The sequence below is a fragment of the Leuresthes tenuis genome, unplaced genomic scaffold (genome assembly GCF_036924035.1).
Source record: "Leuresthes tenuis unplaced genomic scaffold, fLeuTen1.0.hap1 SCAF_3, whole genome shotgun sequence".
In the NCBI taxonomy this organism is placed as follows: domain Eukaryota; kingdom Metazoa; phylum Chordata; class Actinopteri; order Atheriniformes; family Atherinopsidae; genus Leuresthes; species Leuresthes tenuis.
Window position 1 is genome coordinate 20,156,878 of NW_027325357.1, and position 18,801 is coordinate 20,175,678.

General features: G+C 42.8%; 1 protein-coding gene across 5 annotated transcripts in view; it reads right to left on the minus strand.

The window, feature by feature from the left end:
• srgap2 (SLIT-ROBO Rho GTPase activating protein 2) overlaps nt 1-18,801 on the minus strand; it is a 52,853-nt gene that overhangs the window by 13,114 nt on the left and 20,938 nt on the right. For all 5 annotated transcript variants that reach the window (XM_072382451.1, XM_072382452.1, XM_072382449.1 and 2 more), the window contains exons 2-6: nt 11,653-11,845; nt 6,623-6,785; nt 2,688-2,750; nt 1,396-1,611; nt 839-967 (exon numbers count right to left, since the gene is read on the minus strand). In XM_072382451.1, coding sequence (XP_072238552.1) covers nt 839-967; nt 1,396-1,611; nt 2,688-2,750; nt 6,623-6,785; nt 11,653-11,845 — 764 coding nt within the window. The remainder of the gene's footprint in view (nt 1-838; nt 968-1,395; nt 1,612-2,687; nt 2,751-6,622; nt 6,786-11,652; nt 11,846-18,801) is intronic.

The following is an 18,801-nucleotide window of genomic DNA, read 5'->3' on the forward strand; positions in this document are numbered from 1 at the left end:
GTTCAAGATCTCTTGGGCAAGATACCGAACCCTATATTGCCTTCAATGTGTTCCTCAATTGTAAGTCTCTTTTGTTTAAAGAGTTCAAAGAATCTATCCAGTGGACATAATGTAAGATGGATCATTTTCAAACAGTAAAATACGAATAGTTACTTATATGTAGCATAAATGAACATGAAGCCTGCTCTGCTCAGAGTGTTTTTTTTTCCAGCACTGACAAGGTGACTCCCACATATACAGCAGGAGGCTGCGAGTACAACCACAGTGGACTGTGGAGCAGTTCAGATCAGATCAGTGATGTTTAGGTTCGAAGCCTGTTTCGCTGAGCTTTAGGCCAACTCTGCATAAACGTGATATCTTCACCAAGGACACTTTACCACTTCCACAATTTTCTTCCCAACCTTTCATGGTAGAGTTGGCAAAATAATTCAGCAATTAGTTATTCTGTTGAAATCAATATGGCAAAAAAAAAAAAACTGACAAAAATTACACAATACACCAAAACTATGATCAAGCTAGATGCTCAGTGCAAGCGTATCAAAAATCATCACCTGATGCCGACTTGCTCGACAGTCCAGCAGTCAGTGAAGTGTTAATATCAGTTAATAGACAAACTGCTTTCTTGCTATCTAGATGTTTTCATGACTGGCTGTATACTTAATGTGTGGCTAAAACACTCTCTGTGTGAAGGCTAAAGGACAGAAGGATAGAGGATGCTGCCTTCATTAGAAGCACTAAAGTAAATGTGAAAAGACCAACCCAGAGGCAACCGCAGGCTAAAAAGTAAGGACACCAGATACACACAGATCGCAGAGTAACACGGCGTGTTTATACTCACATCAATGATGTCGGAGAGGTCATGGATGTAATATTTGAAGATGCAGCTGTTGGTGGCCTCTAGCGCTAGCAGGTACTCATTTCTGGCCTTGATGGCCTTCAGCTTGTTCTCTGTGTACTTGGCTTGTCTCTGATAGGAGGGAGAGAGAAATAGCAGAAAGACAGCAATACAGATTAAAAAAGAGAGCAATAAAGAAAACGGGCAACGAGGGAAGCGGACTAGTGATGACGGAATGAGGGAAGGATGAGAGAGAGAGAGAGAGAGAGAGAGAGAGAGAGAGAGAGAGAGAGAGAGAGAGAGAGAGAGAGAGAGAGAGAGATAATCGGTGTTAAAGTGAAATGCCTCTGTATTGATTCGGGGTGATAAGAGGTGGGGAACCGTGTTGCTGTGACAGGCTCCAGCTGTAGCAGACAAGGTTAGCAATAAGCCAGTCGTGCGCTAATAAATCATTCATGAGACAAACACACAAGTCTGTGTGACAACAGGTGGAGCACTCAGCCACGGCCTGCTCCTGTCTGCTAGATGCCCTCAGTTTCCCCTCCCCCAACCCCGCTCACCTTCTCCTTCATCTTCTCGATTTTTTTTACACTGGAGCGTCGAGCTGGTTTCTCATCCGTCTTGATGCTGGCCAGGGTGTCGGGGGAGCGCGGTGTCTGGCGGTCTTCCTGACGACTGGACCGTCCCATCTGCTTCTCCTCCTGCTTCTCCGCCTCCTTCAGCTTGGACTCAGCATTGATGCTGTCGGTGTTGTATATGTGGTAGGTCTTCATCACCTAAGGACAGGGGTTGAGATTTTATCAATAAACACGACCAGTGTGTTTTCCCAGAGTGCCTGTTTTTTTTCACTTTTGGCTCTTGATCACAAACGTATTAAAAGAGTCACACAAGCAACCTATGATACACAACGGTACTCTGCTTAGGGAGCATGTATGGGTTTACATTAAAGACTTAAATGCATGAAATAACCATGTGTGCAGTGTCAGCTTTATTCCAATGACATACACTTAAGCTGTCATTATGCTGTTCTCCTCAGACCCTCCAACAACACAGAGACACTGCATACATGTGAGCGTCACTCAAACCAGTTCTATTTCTATCTTTTGCTATAGACTATAATTACACATAAGACTTGCTTTTATAAGTCTGGTTGACCTGAAGCTATTACATGAGCCTGCTTTCGTGAAAAACCCACACATGCAAACAGTGCAACACAATCCGATTGCCCCCGTCCTTTTGGCAGCGTCGTCAACATGTGGAACCAGACGCTACGATGCCTACGACATTGTAAAAGAACCAAAACAAGAGAGGTTCGGTGGGTATAATGTTTTACATGAGCTCCAGCTTTGTAGAATAGTATAATTTTCTAATTAGCTCTGCACAACTGGGGCTGATGTCATTTGTCTTAAACCAAAGATTTGGACAATTTAAAATTCTTCTACGATGATGGTGCTAATTGAGAATTTAAGGGTCCCTGAAGGAAGCATAAGGTTGAGGCCCACATTTAATCTAATAAGCGAATAACTGCAAAACATTCCCCTCAACAATCACAAATGTCAGTCTGCTGGTGTTAACCAAGATGTCTCTTTGTCATGTATTAATATTGCCTCAAAACTTTGCCTTGCTTGCTCAAAATTGTTGAAAATGGTTTAAAAAATGTTTTCATCTTAAACCTTTTTCTATATTTGATTTTTTGAATAAAGGTCATGTAGTTCTAGCATCCCATAGCATCTTTGGCTAACGGATTATTAGCCCTCGATGCCAGAACAAAGCTTTCTCCAAGTGCTCCACCAAATGCAACGCATAATTACAGGTTCACACGTTGTGAGTGTAATGGCAGGGGTTTGCTTACCGAGTAAAGCTCATTAAGAACTTTCATCAGATCTTCCTGCAGCTGTACTCCGACCTCTTTGCTCTAATGAAAAAGAGAGAGAAGGACAAGCTAATGTGAATAAACAGCCTTAACCATTAGGTTAACATCATCACCTGCAGTTCCACCTACCTGGTCATCCCTCTGTCAGCAAATTAAATATATACCCACTCAGACATGTGATCAACAAATTCCCCCATCATAAATCTAGACCAGTTCATCTCCTTGAGCGGGAGTGGAGAAGTCTCTAATCCAGATAAATGAGCAATGCAGTAATGGACTTGATGGATGTGTAAGGAGGCTACAGATACTGATCTCTACATGATGGCAGAGACACACAAGACCACAAAAGAACCAAAGATAAAAGGGCAAGATAGCAAATCGGCAAAAGATTTAAAAAAAAAATAAAAAAAAAAGAGATAAGAGAGGGAATATGGAGAGCAGTACAGGCACCACCATTCTCCAGACATAACTGCCAGGAGCCACTAGTGACTGATGACAGCAACCCACTGATGAGTAGACTCCACACACATAAATATGCACTCACAAACAAACACACGCATTCATAGCTCTTCTCATACTTCTGCATAAATCTGTTGGGACTCTCCCAAACAAGTAAAAAGACACCATTCAAAGTTGGTTCAAATACTTATGCCAAGAGAAGCACAAATGTCAAGTCAGGGCATTTTTATTTATATAGTTCAAGATCACAGAGTTTCCTCAGGGGCCTTTACAGACTGGACACCAAGTATCCTCAGGCCCCTCAGATAATTAAATGCGCCTCAAAACTCTTTCAGTACAGACGGATATAGATATAATGTAAATAGATTATTTTAAAACATTTAAAGCGTGACAAACTTAGACATATTGTAAGAAAATGCTAGATGTGTGCAAGGAAGTCTATAGGAAAGCTAAGGTCTGCTAACATGATGTTACGTCTGGGGACATAAGCCATGACCACATGAAACAGGCCTGAAAGCAAACTTTTACAATAACTGATTCTCTCTCTCATCTGAACAAAAATCTTGTCATATTTCAAAGCTGAAAAAAGGACACCATGTTGATTTCTTTAATGAGTTTATCTGGGGAAAAGCTGAGTTGTGGGGAAATGAAGTAGGGGACCAATAACAGAAGTTGTTTTTTTTCTTTCAATCCTGGTTTGAATCCCGGCAAGGGCCTTTCTGTCTGGAGTTTATATGTTCTCCCCAAGTATGCTTGGGTTCTCTCCGAATACTCCGGCATCTTCCCAGTGTCCAAAAACATGCATGTTAGGTTAACTGGTGTCTCTAAATTAACCCTAGGAGTGAACGTGAGTGTGTGTGCTTGTTGCCACATTTGTCTCTGTGTGGCCCTGCAACAGACTGGCAACCCCAGTAAGGTGTATCCATATCTGCTCACTCCAAAAGAGGCTTGTGTGGATGAACATGCACGGACAGCAGGATATATGGGGTGTGCAGCAGAAAATATGAGGCACATAGAGGGAGAGAGGCTGTGGACTCCGGTAAGAACCATACTCTGCTACATCTTTCCACAGCAAGTGTTTTTTTTTTGTTGTTGTTGCTGTATTAAGGTTTAGTATACTGTATATTGGTACAAATATCTATCAAGGTGTGACAGAATAACAAATAAAAAACTACTCACTAAGAAGAGTGAAATGTTTCACCTCCCAAATGTAGAATAGCTCAAACAACATGGGCAACAGTAGAGGTGGGTGGGGAAGTCTTATTTAACACAAACCCATTAGTTATCTCTTGATTATTGCTGAAGAATCAAATCCTTCATTAGTAAGACTTGACTTAACAGTGATAATTATACATCTGACTAAATTTGAGGATCTTTTGCAAATGGGGCTTCCGGCAATTGGCCATTTTGTAAAAGTACCACCAAAGGACTTAGTCCCTGAAACAACACGCAGCTGAAGTGAAGTAGCTGTACCGTGTGAATGAGCAGTCAGATTAACATGCACACTAGAATATTAAAATTTGAGTATGCAAATAGAACTAAAAAGGGGTGAGAGACGAGGGAAATCTAAGAGAAGAGTTAAAAGCAAAGATGGTAAAAAAAAAACATGGACAAGGAATGCGGAATGTAAACAAAAGCAGATTTCACCAGTGCATGTTGAGCATCTGTCTTCTCCTGGAGGAGGGCAGAGAAGGGGAGATGGGACACACTGGAGGTTTATAGGTTAAAAAAAAAGTGGTGGGAAGGATAAACATATCTTGTGAACAGAAGGGTGGAAATCATTTTAAAAAAGGATGGCTAGAGAGTGGTGTGACAGCCAGGGGGGTCAGAGAGCAGAAAGGTCAAGAACGAAGAGATAGTTGCTACAGAGGGACAACGTGACATGAGAAGAGATTTAAGGTAGGACAGCAGACCAGAGAGGTAACAGGATAACTGAGGCTGTCCTGCAAACTCCCCTTAAAGTGCTCGTATTAGGTAACAGCGACAAGACCACAGCCAATCAAAAAGCAATCAGGTCTGACCGAGACCTTGTATTTATCAATGGAGGAAGTTGACCTTTGAACTTTTCATTTTGCCCGTGGTGGTCCAGCTCAACAAAACCACAACATAAAGTAGCAACTGGCATGCTTCATTATCCCTGATGTCTGAGGTCCAGGTTGATACAGTTTGTTCTTTAAGATGGTGACATTTTTAAGCACTCTGTCACAATATCTCACATTCTGCAACTCTCCCATCCACACTTGATTAAAGTGTCTCGAGATGAATGTGCTGACGTCTACAACTAGGACTGTGGTGTGTGTCATAGCCCCCGACAGTACTGGTATTTATGCCACCGACTACAAAAGTCCGATTGGATGTGTGCTGCCGGTTTATGACCCACACAAGACAAAAGCAACCATCATCCCAAACAAAAAGAAAAAAGAAAATGGCAATAAACGTCCACGTCTCAACCAAGAGACACAGGGAGAGAAAGTGTTGTTTTGCTCTGGTGTATCAGACAGACAGTGAGATGAGGGTGGAGATTAGAGTTTGTTCTCATCGCTTGTGATCAGACTGAAAACGTGGTTCAAAGACAACCTATCAGGTTAGAAATCAGCAGCCTCTGCCTTGACATTCCATTCACACGCGGCTTCACTTTTACCGTCTACACACGTACACAGTTATCTTTCTATATCTGTGAGGGCACTGGTGACATTCTTTAACTAACTGTACAACCGAATCGAGCCGGTTTCGCTTCGATCTTTACCTTAATCTTAATCTGCGATAGTCTAAGTTAAAATAAATTGCAATTTAACATCTAGACCAAAAGTTCTGCGTTCGTCCTTTGAAGCGCCAATGATCAGCAAAAATGACCTCATACTGCAGCAATGCTCACACTGCCAGACTCACACAGAACAAAAAGACTAATACAGTATGTCCATTCTGGAAATGGATAACCATCTCCGAGGGGAGAAATGTGCCTTGGCATTAGCTCCATCATGTCTAGCCCCCCTCTCTGTCTCTATTCCAGTTTCTTTTGGTTCAGTCTTTCTTCCACATATCCTCCTCTTTCTCGTCGCTTTTATCTCTCAGACTAGGAGGGCAAAGATCAGTTCAGATAATAATAATAAGGCCTCTGTATGAAACACAGACAATATAAACTGATCAGGATAAGGGTTCATCTGACCAACCATCTGTCAATAAATCAGCCAAGACAGAAAACAGATGCTGGAGAGACGGATGGACATGGCACAAATGTGACACAGATTCAGCTTGTCTGGCTCCCTCTTTGCTGCTTAAGTTTTTTAAAAAGGGAGGAGGAGCTTCTGCTTACCAGCTGCAAAACACCACTTCACACTTTAAACAAAGTAAAGGCTCCAACAAACAACAAATGGTAACCTCAACAGCAACTGACATCCACTTCCTCTGGTTAAAGACATCTATTGAGCGCCTCTATGTGAGTGCATGCGCATTACCTTCTTGAAGAGGCGTCCCGAGTCCTCGCTGATCTGTGCAAACCGTGGGATGATATTGTTGAGGTAGAGGTCAGACAGAGTGGCGCGGTCCCGGCTCTCCCTCTTCACCTGAAGCAGCAACAAGTTCCAGCAGTTCGCCGGAGATAAAATACTCTGCTCCTTCCTGCAAACACGGAAACAGACATCCTCAAAATGTATTTTCAAATAAACGATTCCATTTAAGCCTATTTGTGTGATATATTCAGGTTCTCATCAGGCCGAGTTACACACACACATGTGCAGTGTCACTAACAAACACTCAATACATTCTGTACAAAGACAGGATGAAGAGAGGACTCCCAGACAGATCTGAGCACAAACCAGCCACACACACACACACACACACACGCAGCCACAGAGGGACTGTAAGCCAGCCCAAACAAGGGATTCAGCCAGGGTACAAAACCCAGCAGGAAGAGGTAAGGCTCCCCAGAAAGCACAGCTGTTGTCGAAAGAAATGAGGGAGAGAAGAAAAAGACAGAAAAAGGGAGATCTCAGAAACACTGGAGTCATTTCTTTAACAGTGCAAATCAAATACTGTTTGAACTGTCTTTGTTTCCAGTGGTACAAAATACCCGGGTGTTAAATGCCCCGCCGACACAACAACACGACTGCTTTCACTGGGGTGGAAACACAGTATGTTTGACTGTGTGAGTTTGTGTGTGTCTGTGAGAGTGTAGTATGAGTTATGGATGATCTAGTGGGTAAAATGGATTATGAGTGACTGTAAGTGGATGAAAGAAGGCCTTTGTGTCATTAAGAGCAGCTTTAGCTGGCTAGAGAGAGCAAAGAGCTGCAAAGCATTTACATCACACTCTCGTGCACACACCTACAGCCATACACACACACACACACACACACACACAGATGGGGGGGTCAAGGAAAGTAGAGCAGTGACCCAAGCATACACAATGCCAGGCAGACAGAGAAAGTCTTTGATTTGACTGAAGAGTATAGAGTGGGGGGCCGTGTCCACAGGGAGGGGGAATATGTGTGAGTGTGTGTTTGGCAGAGGTATAGAAAGTGATGTGATAGGCTGGTACTGGCTGTCACAGGTCAAATGACTGCAATGATAACAATGCTGAAATGAGAAAGAAAAAAAAAAAATCTAGCAACGCATGTTGTTACAAAGCCCAAATACTGAAACCCTATGTGTGGTGCTCAAAACAGTGACAAGTGTCACTTTCTTTTCCAACTTCCCTTGGCTGACTGTTTCTTTTCCGGCGTGTCTGTCTTCACTGGTTTCGCAACACAAAGACAAGGCTGCAGTTCCTCTGGTTTTTCAAGAAGCTAGCTGCCCTTTGCATACCGATACGGCCTCTCATCCTCAGCCCACCAGTGGTGATCACGACGATGCCATCGGGTGAAAGAGGCCTTAAAGCTCTAAGTAAAAACCGAAATATCACTGGGTGTCCAAAGTTGACATGGTCGAGATGTTGCTCCATAACATTGGACAAACCTTCTCCGAGGGTTTGATCAAATAGTCAAAAAAAAGCAAACAAGAAGAAAACCTCCCAGCCGTTTCTGAAACATCTTTTCTCGACTCCCTGGCAGACGTCATAAAGTCAAAGAAAGATAGCACGACAACCACGCCGCAAAGAAGTGAACATAGAAAGATTCTTATAGCTGCAGTTACTACTTCTGGGTAATATCACTCAGTTGGGAAGCTTTCTAAGCAAAAAAGCCTGTTCCACTGCACCGCTGGTCAGGAATAATTGTCATCATCACTCCTTGCAGTCATCATAATTTGTTGTAGCAGCACAAAATACCAGAAGCAGAGAGTTCTTATTGTCATAGAAAGGAAAAAAAAAACTATCTTAGATTTTGTGGTTATTATCTTCAACAGTAAAAATTCCCTTGACATACTTGTCATCGGTGGTTAAACAATCGTGCGGTCGGGTCCCTTAAACCACATCGGAATAATATCTGGCAACTGGGTAAAACTGGACTAACATTTAGCACAAGGTGGGCTTTGAATCCGTGCATAACTTGCTACGGCTTTGCTCAGCCCGTCAGGCACAAGGCACACACACGAGATATGATTTAATCATGTAACCCCCCCCCCAACCATTGCTGTGTACAGTCTGCCAAATAGCATGCATACCAGGGGTCTCCAAGGGATCAACATGCTCACAACCCTCACACCCCACATTGCTGGGAGCACCATTGACGCCTGGCTGTGCAGGGAAACAGCCACAGACACCCCTCGTACACACCTAAATTCAAATACACACCAAAATACACACGCATAACCGGAAAATAGCTGAGATTCCAGCGTGGCAACCGGACTGAGCAGCAGCAGATGCAAGTAGAGCGCCGAACACACAGATGTTGGAGGAAGACGGGGGTAAAAAGAGATTGGGAGAAGAGCAAAAAAACCCCCAGATATTTAAGACTTCTCTTTAAATGATCATTTTCTTAATGATCTCTTAATAGGTCATGTCATGTGAACAGACCAGCTGTAGCAGCAAGAGTGTCTGAGCTGCTCAGCTACATGTTTATTCTGTGTCCATTGCCCTTCCCTTCTCTGCAGCTTTTGTTCTCTCCCTCAGTATGCAACACAGAGAAACACATGCTCTGCAACTGTCTCAATATTGATTTGAGCTGGAGGGTGTGTGTGTATGTGGGTGTGTGCTGAGGGTATGTCCTCATGGCTGGAATTGGGTTTCGTTTAGAGGACCTATTGATCCCTTTTGGTCTGTGCCTGGGTGTGCGAGACCATGAAAGTGGGTTTGCCCCCATCAGAGAGAAGAGTTTTTGTGGAAGGGTGCATGATACATAAGAAAAGAGAAGAACCCTGCCAGGAAAAAGAGGAAGTTGGCTGTCGAGAAGGTCGTGGTTAACGGGAACTAAAAGAAAGAGAGAAAGAGAGAGAGAGAGAGAAAATGGAACAGGAGAAATCCCCACGAGAAGATTTGGTAAATTTAGAAGATCCAGTTGATCAAAAGTCAGAAAAAAAGTTTCCCCTAAAGTGAAACTAAACTGTACCTATTAAGGATGCTAGGCTGGTTCCTACTGAAGGGTTCTGTGTGACATGGTAATTCTGAAAACTAAGCACTTACTGATGACTCACAGCTGTCCCAAAAATCATGACACATTCAACGTGTCCCCTGGGGTTGTTTAATGATGGATTTATGAGGCTGTGGTAATGATTACAGAGACCTAGAGCGCCTTTAAATCAGCATCAGTGATTAATCACCATAAACACATTTTATATCCAAGGGGTCTCGGCAACTGCTCAAACAAGCTTTCCTTCTGGGTAACTCAGTCCACATACTAAAGTACTGTGGTGCAAGTTTGACTTACTTGCAACTCAGTATTTCTATTAGTTGCAACTTTTCGTTTCCACTTTCAGTACTTTTCAGTTGGACATATTGTACTTCACTACATTTATTTGATAGGTAGTCACTAGTTACTTTTAGAAATATCCTTTTACACAAAGGATAATATAACAAACTTAGTCTCCAGTGGCTTCCAGCCTTTTTAGCTTACATCATCTAACAGAAAAGAAAATGCTGTTCATATTTTTCATGTGGTAAAAACACATTCTCTCTGAACTGTGCTTTTTCTTCCTCCCCCATTTATCAGCTCATGGCCCCTTACATTCATAGTCACTCTAAATAAGGCTATACAAAGTGGTTTAAATTATTTGCGCCTCTGGCAGCTACAGTAAAATGCTGCCTACAAACTGTTGCATCAGATAAAGATATAACAATGAACTACTGTCTATATTAACACATCAGTCATTAAGATTAAATCAAACCAGTAGTTTTACTTTAAAGAGAATAAAAATGAAGAGAAAAAAAATCAAATATCTGGACTGGAGAGCATCTAATTGGTTACCTGAAATGACTACCAGCAAATTAACTCCAACATTATAGAAACCCCATCACTTTGTTAGCTACTGACAAGGTCTGAAATATCTAATAAGCTACTTTTGGACTTACTGGTGAAGAAAAACTTAGAACAAATAAACTAGCCTGCGTAGCATCGCCAGTGGGAAGCAGTACCTGCATATTTTCCACAAGCTCAATGAAAGGATTTTTACTTACAGTCACGTATTTTCACAGTACTATATTGGTACTTTTACTTAAGTAAAGGATCTGAATCCTTCTTCCACAGCTGTTGTTTTAAGGTATCTAAACATCCAATGCTATGATGGATCATAGGCAGAGTGTGAGGACACTGTAAAAAAAAAAAAGAAGAAAAAAAAAAAGTGACATGCAAAGAGGTACAATAATCTAACAAGAAAGTGACCTTTGGCTCCATTTAACTGCAGAAGCTCTGTCAATTTTATGTGTATGTGTGGTTTATGATAAGCTAGATAAGTACAATGCCTCTCCCAGCACAGGGAAACAGATTGCTCTCCTAAGAAACCCCCACCCCCAAATAAAACAAGCTGCTAGGTGCATTTGTGTGTATTCTTTATCCTTTATCACTAATGGAGTGAGAAAGGAATATAGACACACGAGGCAGAGCAAGAAAAAGACCATCTTTGGTGAAAGAAAATCCCTGTTTGGGCAAGGCTCCATTCCCATCAAGACACTACAAAATAGTCGGAGCACAAAATCACCACCTGGCCGTTTTTGGCAGAACATACAGATTCCCTCTCCCTCCCTCTTTCTCTCAGACACACACACACATACACACTCAGAGCCTTACAGAACCCCACAGATAATCAGAAGGAGCCTGTAAATTAAATGTATAAAGTCACATCTAGTGGATCAAACTGAAAAGAGATGAGAGATTTTAGTGAGAATTCCACAGACTTTTTATGACATGTGTCATTCTGTTTCATTTCCTTGCGTACTGCCACTACTTCCTCCTTTTTCTTTTTCAGGAAGGAAGTCACCAGTCTCTGAAGCACTATGCTAAATAAGGAAACAGTCTAAGTCTAAGCTATTTTTGACAATAACTCCGTGTACATATCTTTCGGAGTTGCAACCTGCTGCCCGGTGTCATAGGGAAGAACCTGTGCCACTGTTACATACTTGAGTAGATGATCCTTGGTGCTGCGCGTCTTTGTGAGGAACCTCTCAGCCAACTTCTCCAAGTTACGGCTGTAGTCCATCTCAATTTCGGCCTTCTTCCTGAAGAAGTCCTGCAGGTCTTGAAGCAGCTGCACCCTCAGCTCACACTGCTGGTCCAGACACTTAAGCTGCTCCACCAGCTGGGCACGGATCTCTGTCATGATTTAAGCAAGAGGGATAAAGATTAGAAATGATCCGTTAACCTTTTTATGGTAGCTATAATCCAGGTGTAATTACCATAAAACAACAAAGGATGATGTCTGTTTCACCAAATTTCAAACGTCAAGGGTATTCTTTGTCTACAACGTGCAATTATCCAACCTACTAGGGAATGAGAGGTGTGTATTACTGTTGGCAATGCAGTGCTATTATTCAGACTCGTGTAACAACAATGTGTCAGACATTAAAGAATCCAGCCTTTTGCGCCTTACAGTTATGTATGACAGAATCTTCCACTGAAACACCTGGAGTCTTAGGTGAAGTAAATTCCCCTCCCAACAGTTTGTGAGGCTACGTTTGCGTGTGCGTCATCATATTTACAGGCAAGTGCGCATCTGTGTATGTGAGATCAGATATCATCTTTCACACAGACATCTCCAGAGGCAGTCATTTATCCTGGCTTATCACTTTTCATTTTCCTCCTGCCTCCTTCCCCTCTCCCTCCTCCATGCTGCTCTCCAGTCTGGCCTCAAATTAATAGAGTGCACTCAGTGCAGACACACTTGGTAACCACATTCAATCACTGGCTACAAAAACATCCTCTGGAGACTGCTGCCCACTGCAGCTATAGCCTGGGAAAACCAAAAGCACGGCAACATGTGCATATACACATACACACACAAAGGTGATAAGCTGAATCAGTGCTGACAGCTGACAGATTAATGCTATGCTCTCATCGCTGCCTGCCAATGCTGACTAGCATGCATCCTTTCGAGAGTTAAGCAACAACACACTCACACACATACACACACACACAACTGTCAGCCTGATCATGACTCGTCTACTGCAGCTCTCCTACCTTTACAACGCTGGCTGTACAGAAATCGGACGGTTTTAGCCTCCATCCTTGCTTCAGAGCAGTATGGGTTCCCTTCACTCGCACTCACATCCAGACACACAAACACTGGGGCAGGCAGAGAGTCAGTCGCTTGTCAAGCCGACAGTGATGCTGCTTTTGTGTTTAATAGCTGAGAGTGCAGTTTCTCATTACCACAAAGAGAAGTGGGATATCTAAATGTGTCGGTGACCACCCCGCTCCTCCCCCTTTTCTCTCTTTCCCTCCCTCATAGACTCAGATCTAAACTTTGTGCCACTTGCCAGTGGCTGTTCAGTCATTCTTTGCTGATTAAAAGGCCAGAAAGGCGTCCTTTTGTGGCATTGTGGCACCGAAGCACAAACAAAATGCGTGCACACAGTCCGTGTCAATGTTAATGACCTGGTGCGAATATTTGCTTTGACAACATGTGTTATTTTCTCGTAGTCTGTTGGCGTGCATGTTTGTATATAATTTGCTCATTGCGCAGTGTTGTCAATGATTGGAGAGTGAGTCAGAGTCCCGCCTCCTCATGCTGTGACACAAAACCTCGAGATGGTGGCCTTGTAATTAGTCCATCCAAGACAACAACACACAAAGCACGCACAACAGCTCGAATGAAAACTTGAGGAGAGCAAGGGGGTGACAGAGAGCATACGGCAATCATGCGCTAGACAGCTGCAGGGGTGGAGGATATGTTGAGAAAAAATAGCAACCGTAGGGTTTCTAATGTTTAGAAAGCAGGCTTAATGGGGAGAACATTAATTTGATAGGGAGGGCATGCCCTTAGCCCCGGAGCCTCTCTCGAGACCCTCACATTCACATTAAAATGAAGAGTGGGTTTGACGACATGATCCATTTACAAAATATATGGCTAATCGTGAGCTCTCCACAACAGAATGTTATTAGTATTGGCTGCTAGACTGAAAGACGTTTTTCACCTTTATCCAAATAGATTCTCTTATGTTCAAGAGAGGGAAGTAAATGAAAAATAAATAAATCAGCACAGACATTTATTCGAGTTTTGTCCTGCTGTAATGGTCATCATCTTAATCAAGCACACAGTGGGACATGAAGTGGGAGGTGAACTGGAATGTGATGCTTCCACCTCCTCCAGACAGCCCAGTCACATTTTCCAGGCAGATGAGAGCAGGTCTTGTAATCTGGCTCTGGGATTCTACTTTACCGATGCTCCCCTCTCGACTTCCCCTCCCTCCCACCCTCCCAGCCCCTCGACTCTTCTGTCAGTTGTGCTAAACGCTGTCTGGCTCTGTCTGAATGAGCCTTGCCCTCACACTTTTCACCCCGCTCACACACCACAACACAACCAGTAACCAGAAAGCAAAAGGAGATGGTCGCTATATTCAAAAGCAGCTAAGCATCTCTAAAGCATGTTTCATTTCTTCTTTGCAGAATTAATTTACTATTCCTTCTGATTTTTTTTGTAAAAATTTGTCTCATCTTTCTGACTTGTATCCAGTTATAACAGTCACATGTTGGTTTGTTTGTGCACTCATGGTTCATCAGAAAACTAGCATGACATAAACATGCCGCTTCAGATCATTCATTACTGATTTGTTTTCTTACTCTGACCCTGATGAATGTGGACAGCATAACCACAATAGAATGGCATTACCACCATGGATGATGCCTGCTGTTCATTTTGGAGTGGGATCAGGCTGAAGGCAGTTGGTCTGGGTTGCCTCAGATCAAACCAGACTCGGCCATGCCGCAGCATACGAATATGCACATGGACGCTCAAGATGGAAATTAAATTGGAAAAGGACATAAATATGCTGGAAAAAGGCAACACAACCAGTCACATGACAATCAACCCTCTGGAAAGCAAAACACAATGGCTAAAAATAGGCTTCTCGTAGCTCAATTTAGTTTTGCAGCAAATTCATTCAAAGCTTTCGGGGCCTATTTTTTTCCCCCTCGTAGCTGTCACGAGTGATGGTTGCACTGGATGCTTCACATAGTGCTCAGAAGACCAGTCATACCTGAAATCATTGTAGGCACACCACTCAGAAACATTCGCAGCAATGTGACATGGAGCTCAAGCTGTCACTCTGAACGGCTTCGACGGGAGATATCCAGCCAGGCCCTGGAAGCCCCTCGCACCCTTAATTACCATACTATCACTGCAGGGACATGCAAGTACACAAACACCTACACATGAGACAAGTGTTTGCAAGTAGATGTGATGAGCGTTTGAGACGAGGCTTGAACTAACTGGAGAGGGAGTGTGAAGGCATAAACCCCTGAGGAACAACAATCTAGCAATGACTTAACAATCCTGTAGCTTTAAAGGATAGTTCTGGTGTACATGAAGTCATGGTATGTCTGCATATTTAACTTGGGGTCCATGATGATTAACTGTGATACGTCTCTGAGCGAGTCATTTTGTAACAGAGGTGAAACGGGCCCAAACCAACAATGCTGTCATCACTTAGCTGATTCCATGATACTGGCTGGATTACCAAAGACGTACTGCGGCGGGTTAACTCGGATGTTGTTTTGTCACATATAAGCTGCGGCCGACTTGTGAAAAGGGTTTTAGATTCAGGGTTATTCAGCTTATTTAATAATTCAGGTGCTGTGTTTTCCAAAGACTGCAACCAACAACAAGAAATTCTAAATGAACTTCAATTCTAAAATAATTCCTCTAATTTCTCCAAGCTGTTTAGACAGCTTGGAGAAACAGTTATCGTGTTTTTCTTTATCCTACGCCTACACACTAGCAATCAGGTACCAAGATCTCAACACATGTTATTATACAGAGTAGAAACCAAATTGTAATGGAGATGAGATTATCCTTTTAACACATCCCTCTCTGCCAACACTTGGTGCAAGTGCCCACAAAATGAGTCAGGCTCAGAGGAAATCAAAGACAACCAACAAGGAGATGTAGCTACAAGCGAGGTACAATATTACCCCATTCTTTTTGCACTGCTGTGTGGTTTTGTGAGTGAGCACGTGCACGCGCCATGTTTATGCAGCAAGGCCTGGTCTTTGTTGCTCCGGGGGCTGATACTGCAGTACAGACTACAGAGTAGTGGAAAAGAGAAGGGGGGAACAGAAGAGAGGGGGGGGGGGGGGGTAGTTGTACCACTGTGAGCTCATACTATTGTCCTCAGAAGAATGAAAGAAGCAGAAAGAAAAGGAGAAAGAAACACAAAGTAGTGTAAAGGGTGAGTAAGAGGGCGGGCACAGCGTCAGTGTGAATAATATGTCCATTCATGCCTGTACACACAGGAAGAGAGGACAGAGAGACAGGAAGTCCGTCCAACCAGTTCATTGCCAGCAGGGAGCACACAGGAGAGAGGGGGGGTCTTACTAAAACAACTACAGGAAGCATGCGTGTGTGTTTGAGTAATACAGAGTGAAGCAGGATGGCGCAGGGGGGTTGGACTTAGGCGTGTGCATTTCTCCAAATGAAAGCCCCCGAAGAAAAACAGGCAGCAGACAGAGTTCACCTATATAACCATCTGAACCTGAAAGCAGACAAGAAAAGAGGGAAAAGACTGAGTGAAAGAAACTGGGCTGAGGGTCTACAGGTTGAAGGGGGCCAAAGGTGTGTGTGTGTGTGGGATTTAATCTTTCTTTCTTTCAGACAGCTGAATGGGTAGGTACTGAAATGTCAGGTTGCAGGTAGTGTTTCCTAATAAGATTCTTTAGCAGGGTGGAATCTATTAGTTCCAGACATGTCTGCTTCAGTGAACACACACACACACACACACACATATATACACATGCACGCACACAAGCAAGTGGAGAGGGGAGTAAAGGAAAAGATAGAATTACAGTACAGTAAGTGTTGGAGGGAAAACTATTGCAGGAATGGAAAGATTCCAACCAAAGTCTTTTCCTTGGGTCTGGACATTTCCTCTAAAAACAAATACACACACACAGGCATTAAACCTTATACTGGCATTTCCTTTCTCACCCAGAGCCTTAGGAAAAATAGTGTCGTCTCATGGATGCAAGTTAACAAGCTTAGTGACTTGTAGAAATGGAAAACCCAGCTGGAGCCAAACCGCTGCAAATGTGCTGTGCAACAGAGGAGACCAATGCAGGCAGTGAGACCGAAAGAAAACAGAGAAAAGGCCTCGCAGAGCAAAGGCTGCGTATGAATAAGTAAAGAACGGGAAATTTCAGAAGAGAAAAGTTATTGATGACTTTCTGGTACTCTAGAAATTTCACTTTGAACCCAACTTCTTCACAGAGAAAAGAGGTTGAGGGATGCTTTCAGGATGAAGAGAGGGAGCAACAATCACACAGACATTCTGCAAGAAGCACCGGTAAGAAACGGATAATGAAATAAACAAAGAACTGATACTGGCCTCAATAAATACATCTTTTCATCATGAATAAACTTATGGATAATGAATAGACCTGGCTTAAAGAAATAGGCGCAGGCCTCTTTAAAAGACAAGTTCAAAGTCGGATTGTCTTAAACCCCTGGTCCTGGCAAAAACTAATATAGAAAAATAGAATAATTGACATTGTGTTAATAATAGGCATATGATCAAGTGATCCTGTGCCAGTTACTTCCTTGTTGATATTTATTACATATTAAGAACAATTAGAAATAATATTAGTAAATAGCCGCCTGGCCACTATCCCAAAAGAGTGTATCTGGCTGCATAAAATTAAGAGATATCAGACGAGAACGGGTATTGTTACAATATAGGCATATTTCTCTGTTGTGTATAGTGCTTATGAATAGTTCACGTCTAACCTGTGTAGACAGCGGTCCGAGCTCTCTCTGTTTGGAGAATTAAAAGGTTTCCATATAGACAAGCTAAAGCTAAAAGTATTTCAAGAAATGGGCAAAGAGAAGAGCACACTGTAGATTTATGCATATATTTGTGCGTCATTTATGCGTGAATTTTTTGTCACCAAGTGTGCTGAAAACCTGGTATCGTCAATAAAAAGTCAATGAGTGCATGACAGTTTAAAGTCATGCCATGTATCCCCAAGCATGGTGATCACCAGCAGCTTGTCCATATGAGGAGGAGGAGGCTGGGTGAGCGGAACATAAAAAGAAGGTGAAAAGTAGGGAAAGGAGGGGTTATTGTGGGGGTTAGTACTCAGCAGGGGTAAATTCCTCTGCACGACTCCATACTTCTCTGGTAAGTTCATACATTCATTAACCCTTTACTAGACAGAGAGAGGGTTTTTTTTAAGTAAAAAGAGAGCTTGAGATGAGAGATGCGTCTCAATAATTTCTGTTTTGGCGTAAGGGATCTGTGGTCCGCTGTCTGAATCATGTGGATTCTTGTCAGGCTTCCCTGCACTCCATGAGCTGGGAGCTGAGGTCAGAGGTTAGGGGTCGCTAAGCTACCAACAGGAGGTCAGTCTTCCATGACAACCGACTTGCACGTAATACCTGAAACAATACAACCATTAGTTACAGCTGCTAAAAATGATCAACCATTTTTCTTCTGCCAATTTTCCAACACATCATTAGCTCTTTCCAAAAAGGACACTCCACTTTTCTATCACAAACCATTTACCCTCCTGATACCTACCGGCCTTATCAGCCATCTTGTCCTCCAATTTCTCTCATTTGGTGGGGTTGCAGGGTTGGAGACTGGGGGCTGGGGATTCCATGCATAATGAAAACACTCCTTATCAAAAGTTAACAAGCTTTTCAGCTGGTTTCCAGCCCCTGTGCGCTCTACTAACCCAGTCTAGAAAAAGGCGTTGGGGGAGGGGGGTTTGTCTCACTTTTGCCAGAACCGGAGGTCGATGATTTCCAATTAAATAATATCAAATGAAACTGGTGTTGCAACTAATGCTTACTGTCAACATGATTTAAAATCTTCAGGCTTATGTTTAAATTTGCCAGTAAAATGACCTTTTATTGTGGAAAAATGCAATAAGATCAAGTTAGTGTCTCTTGTGATTGTGTTTGCTGCAGCTACAGAAAATCACATTTAGGATGCAGGAAGAAACATTCTGCACTTAGGTTTCATGGATTACCTAATGACCAATAAAATGTGTAAGTTGTGGGATCATTTTAAGTCCAACCACATCAGATGATTAAATTTGCCAACCATTTCAACATT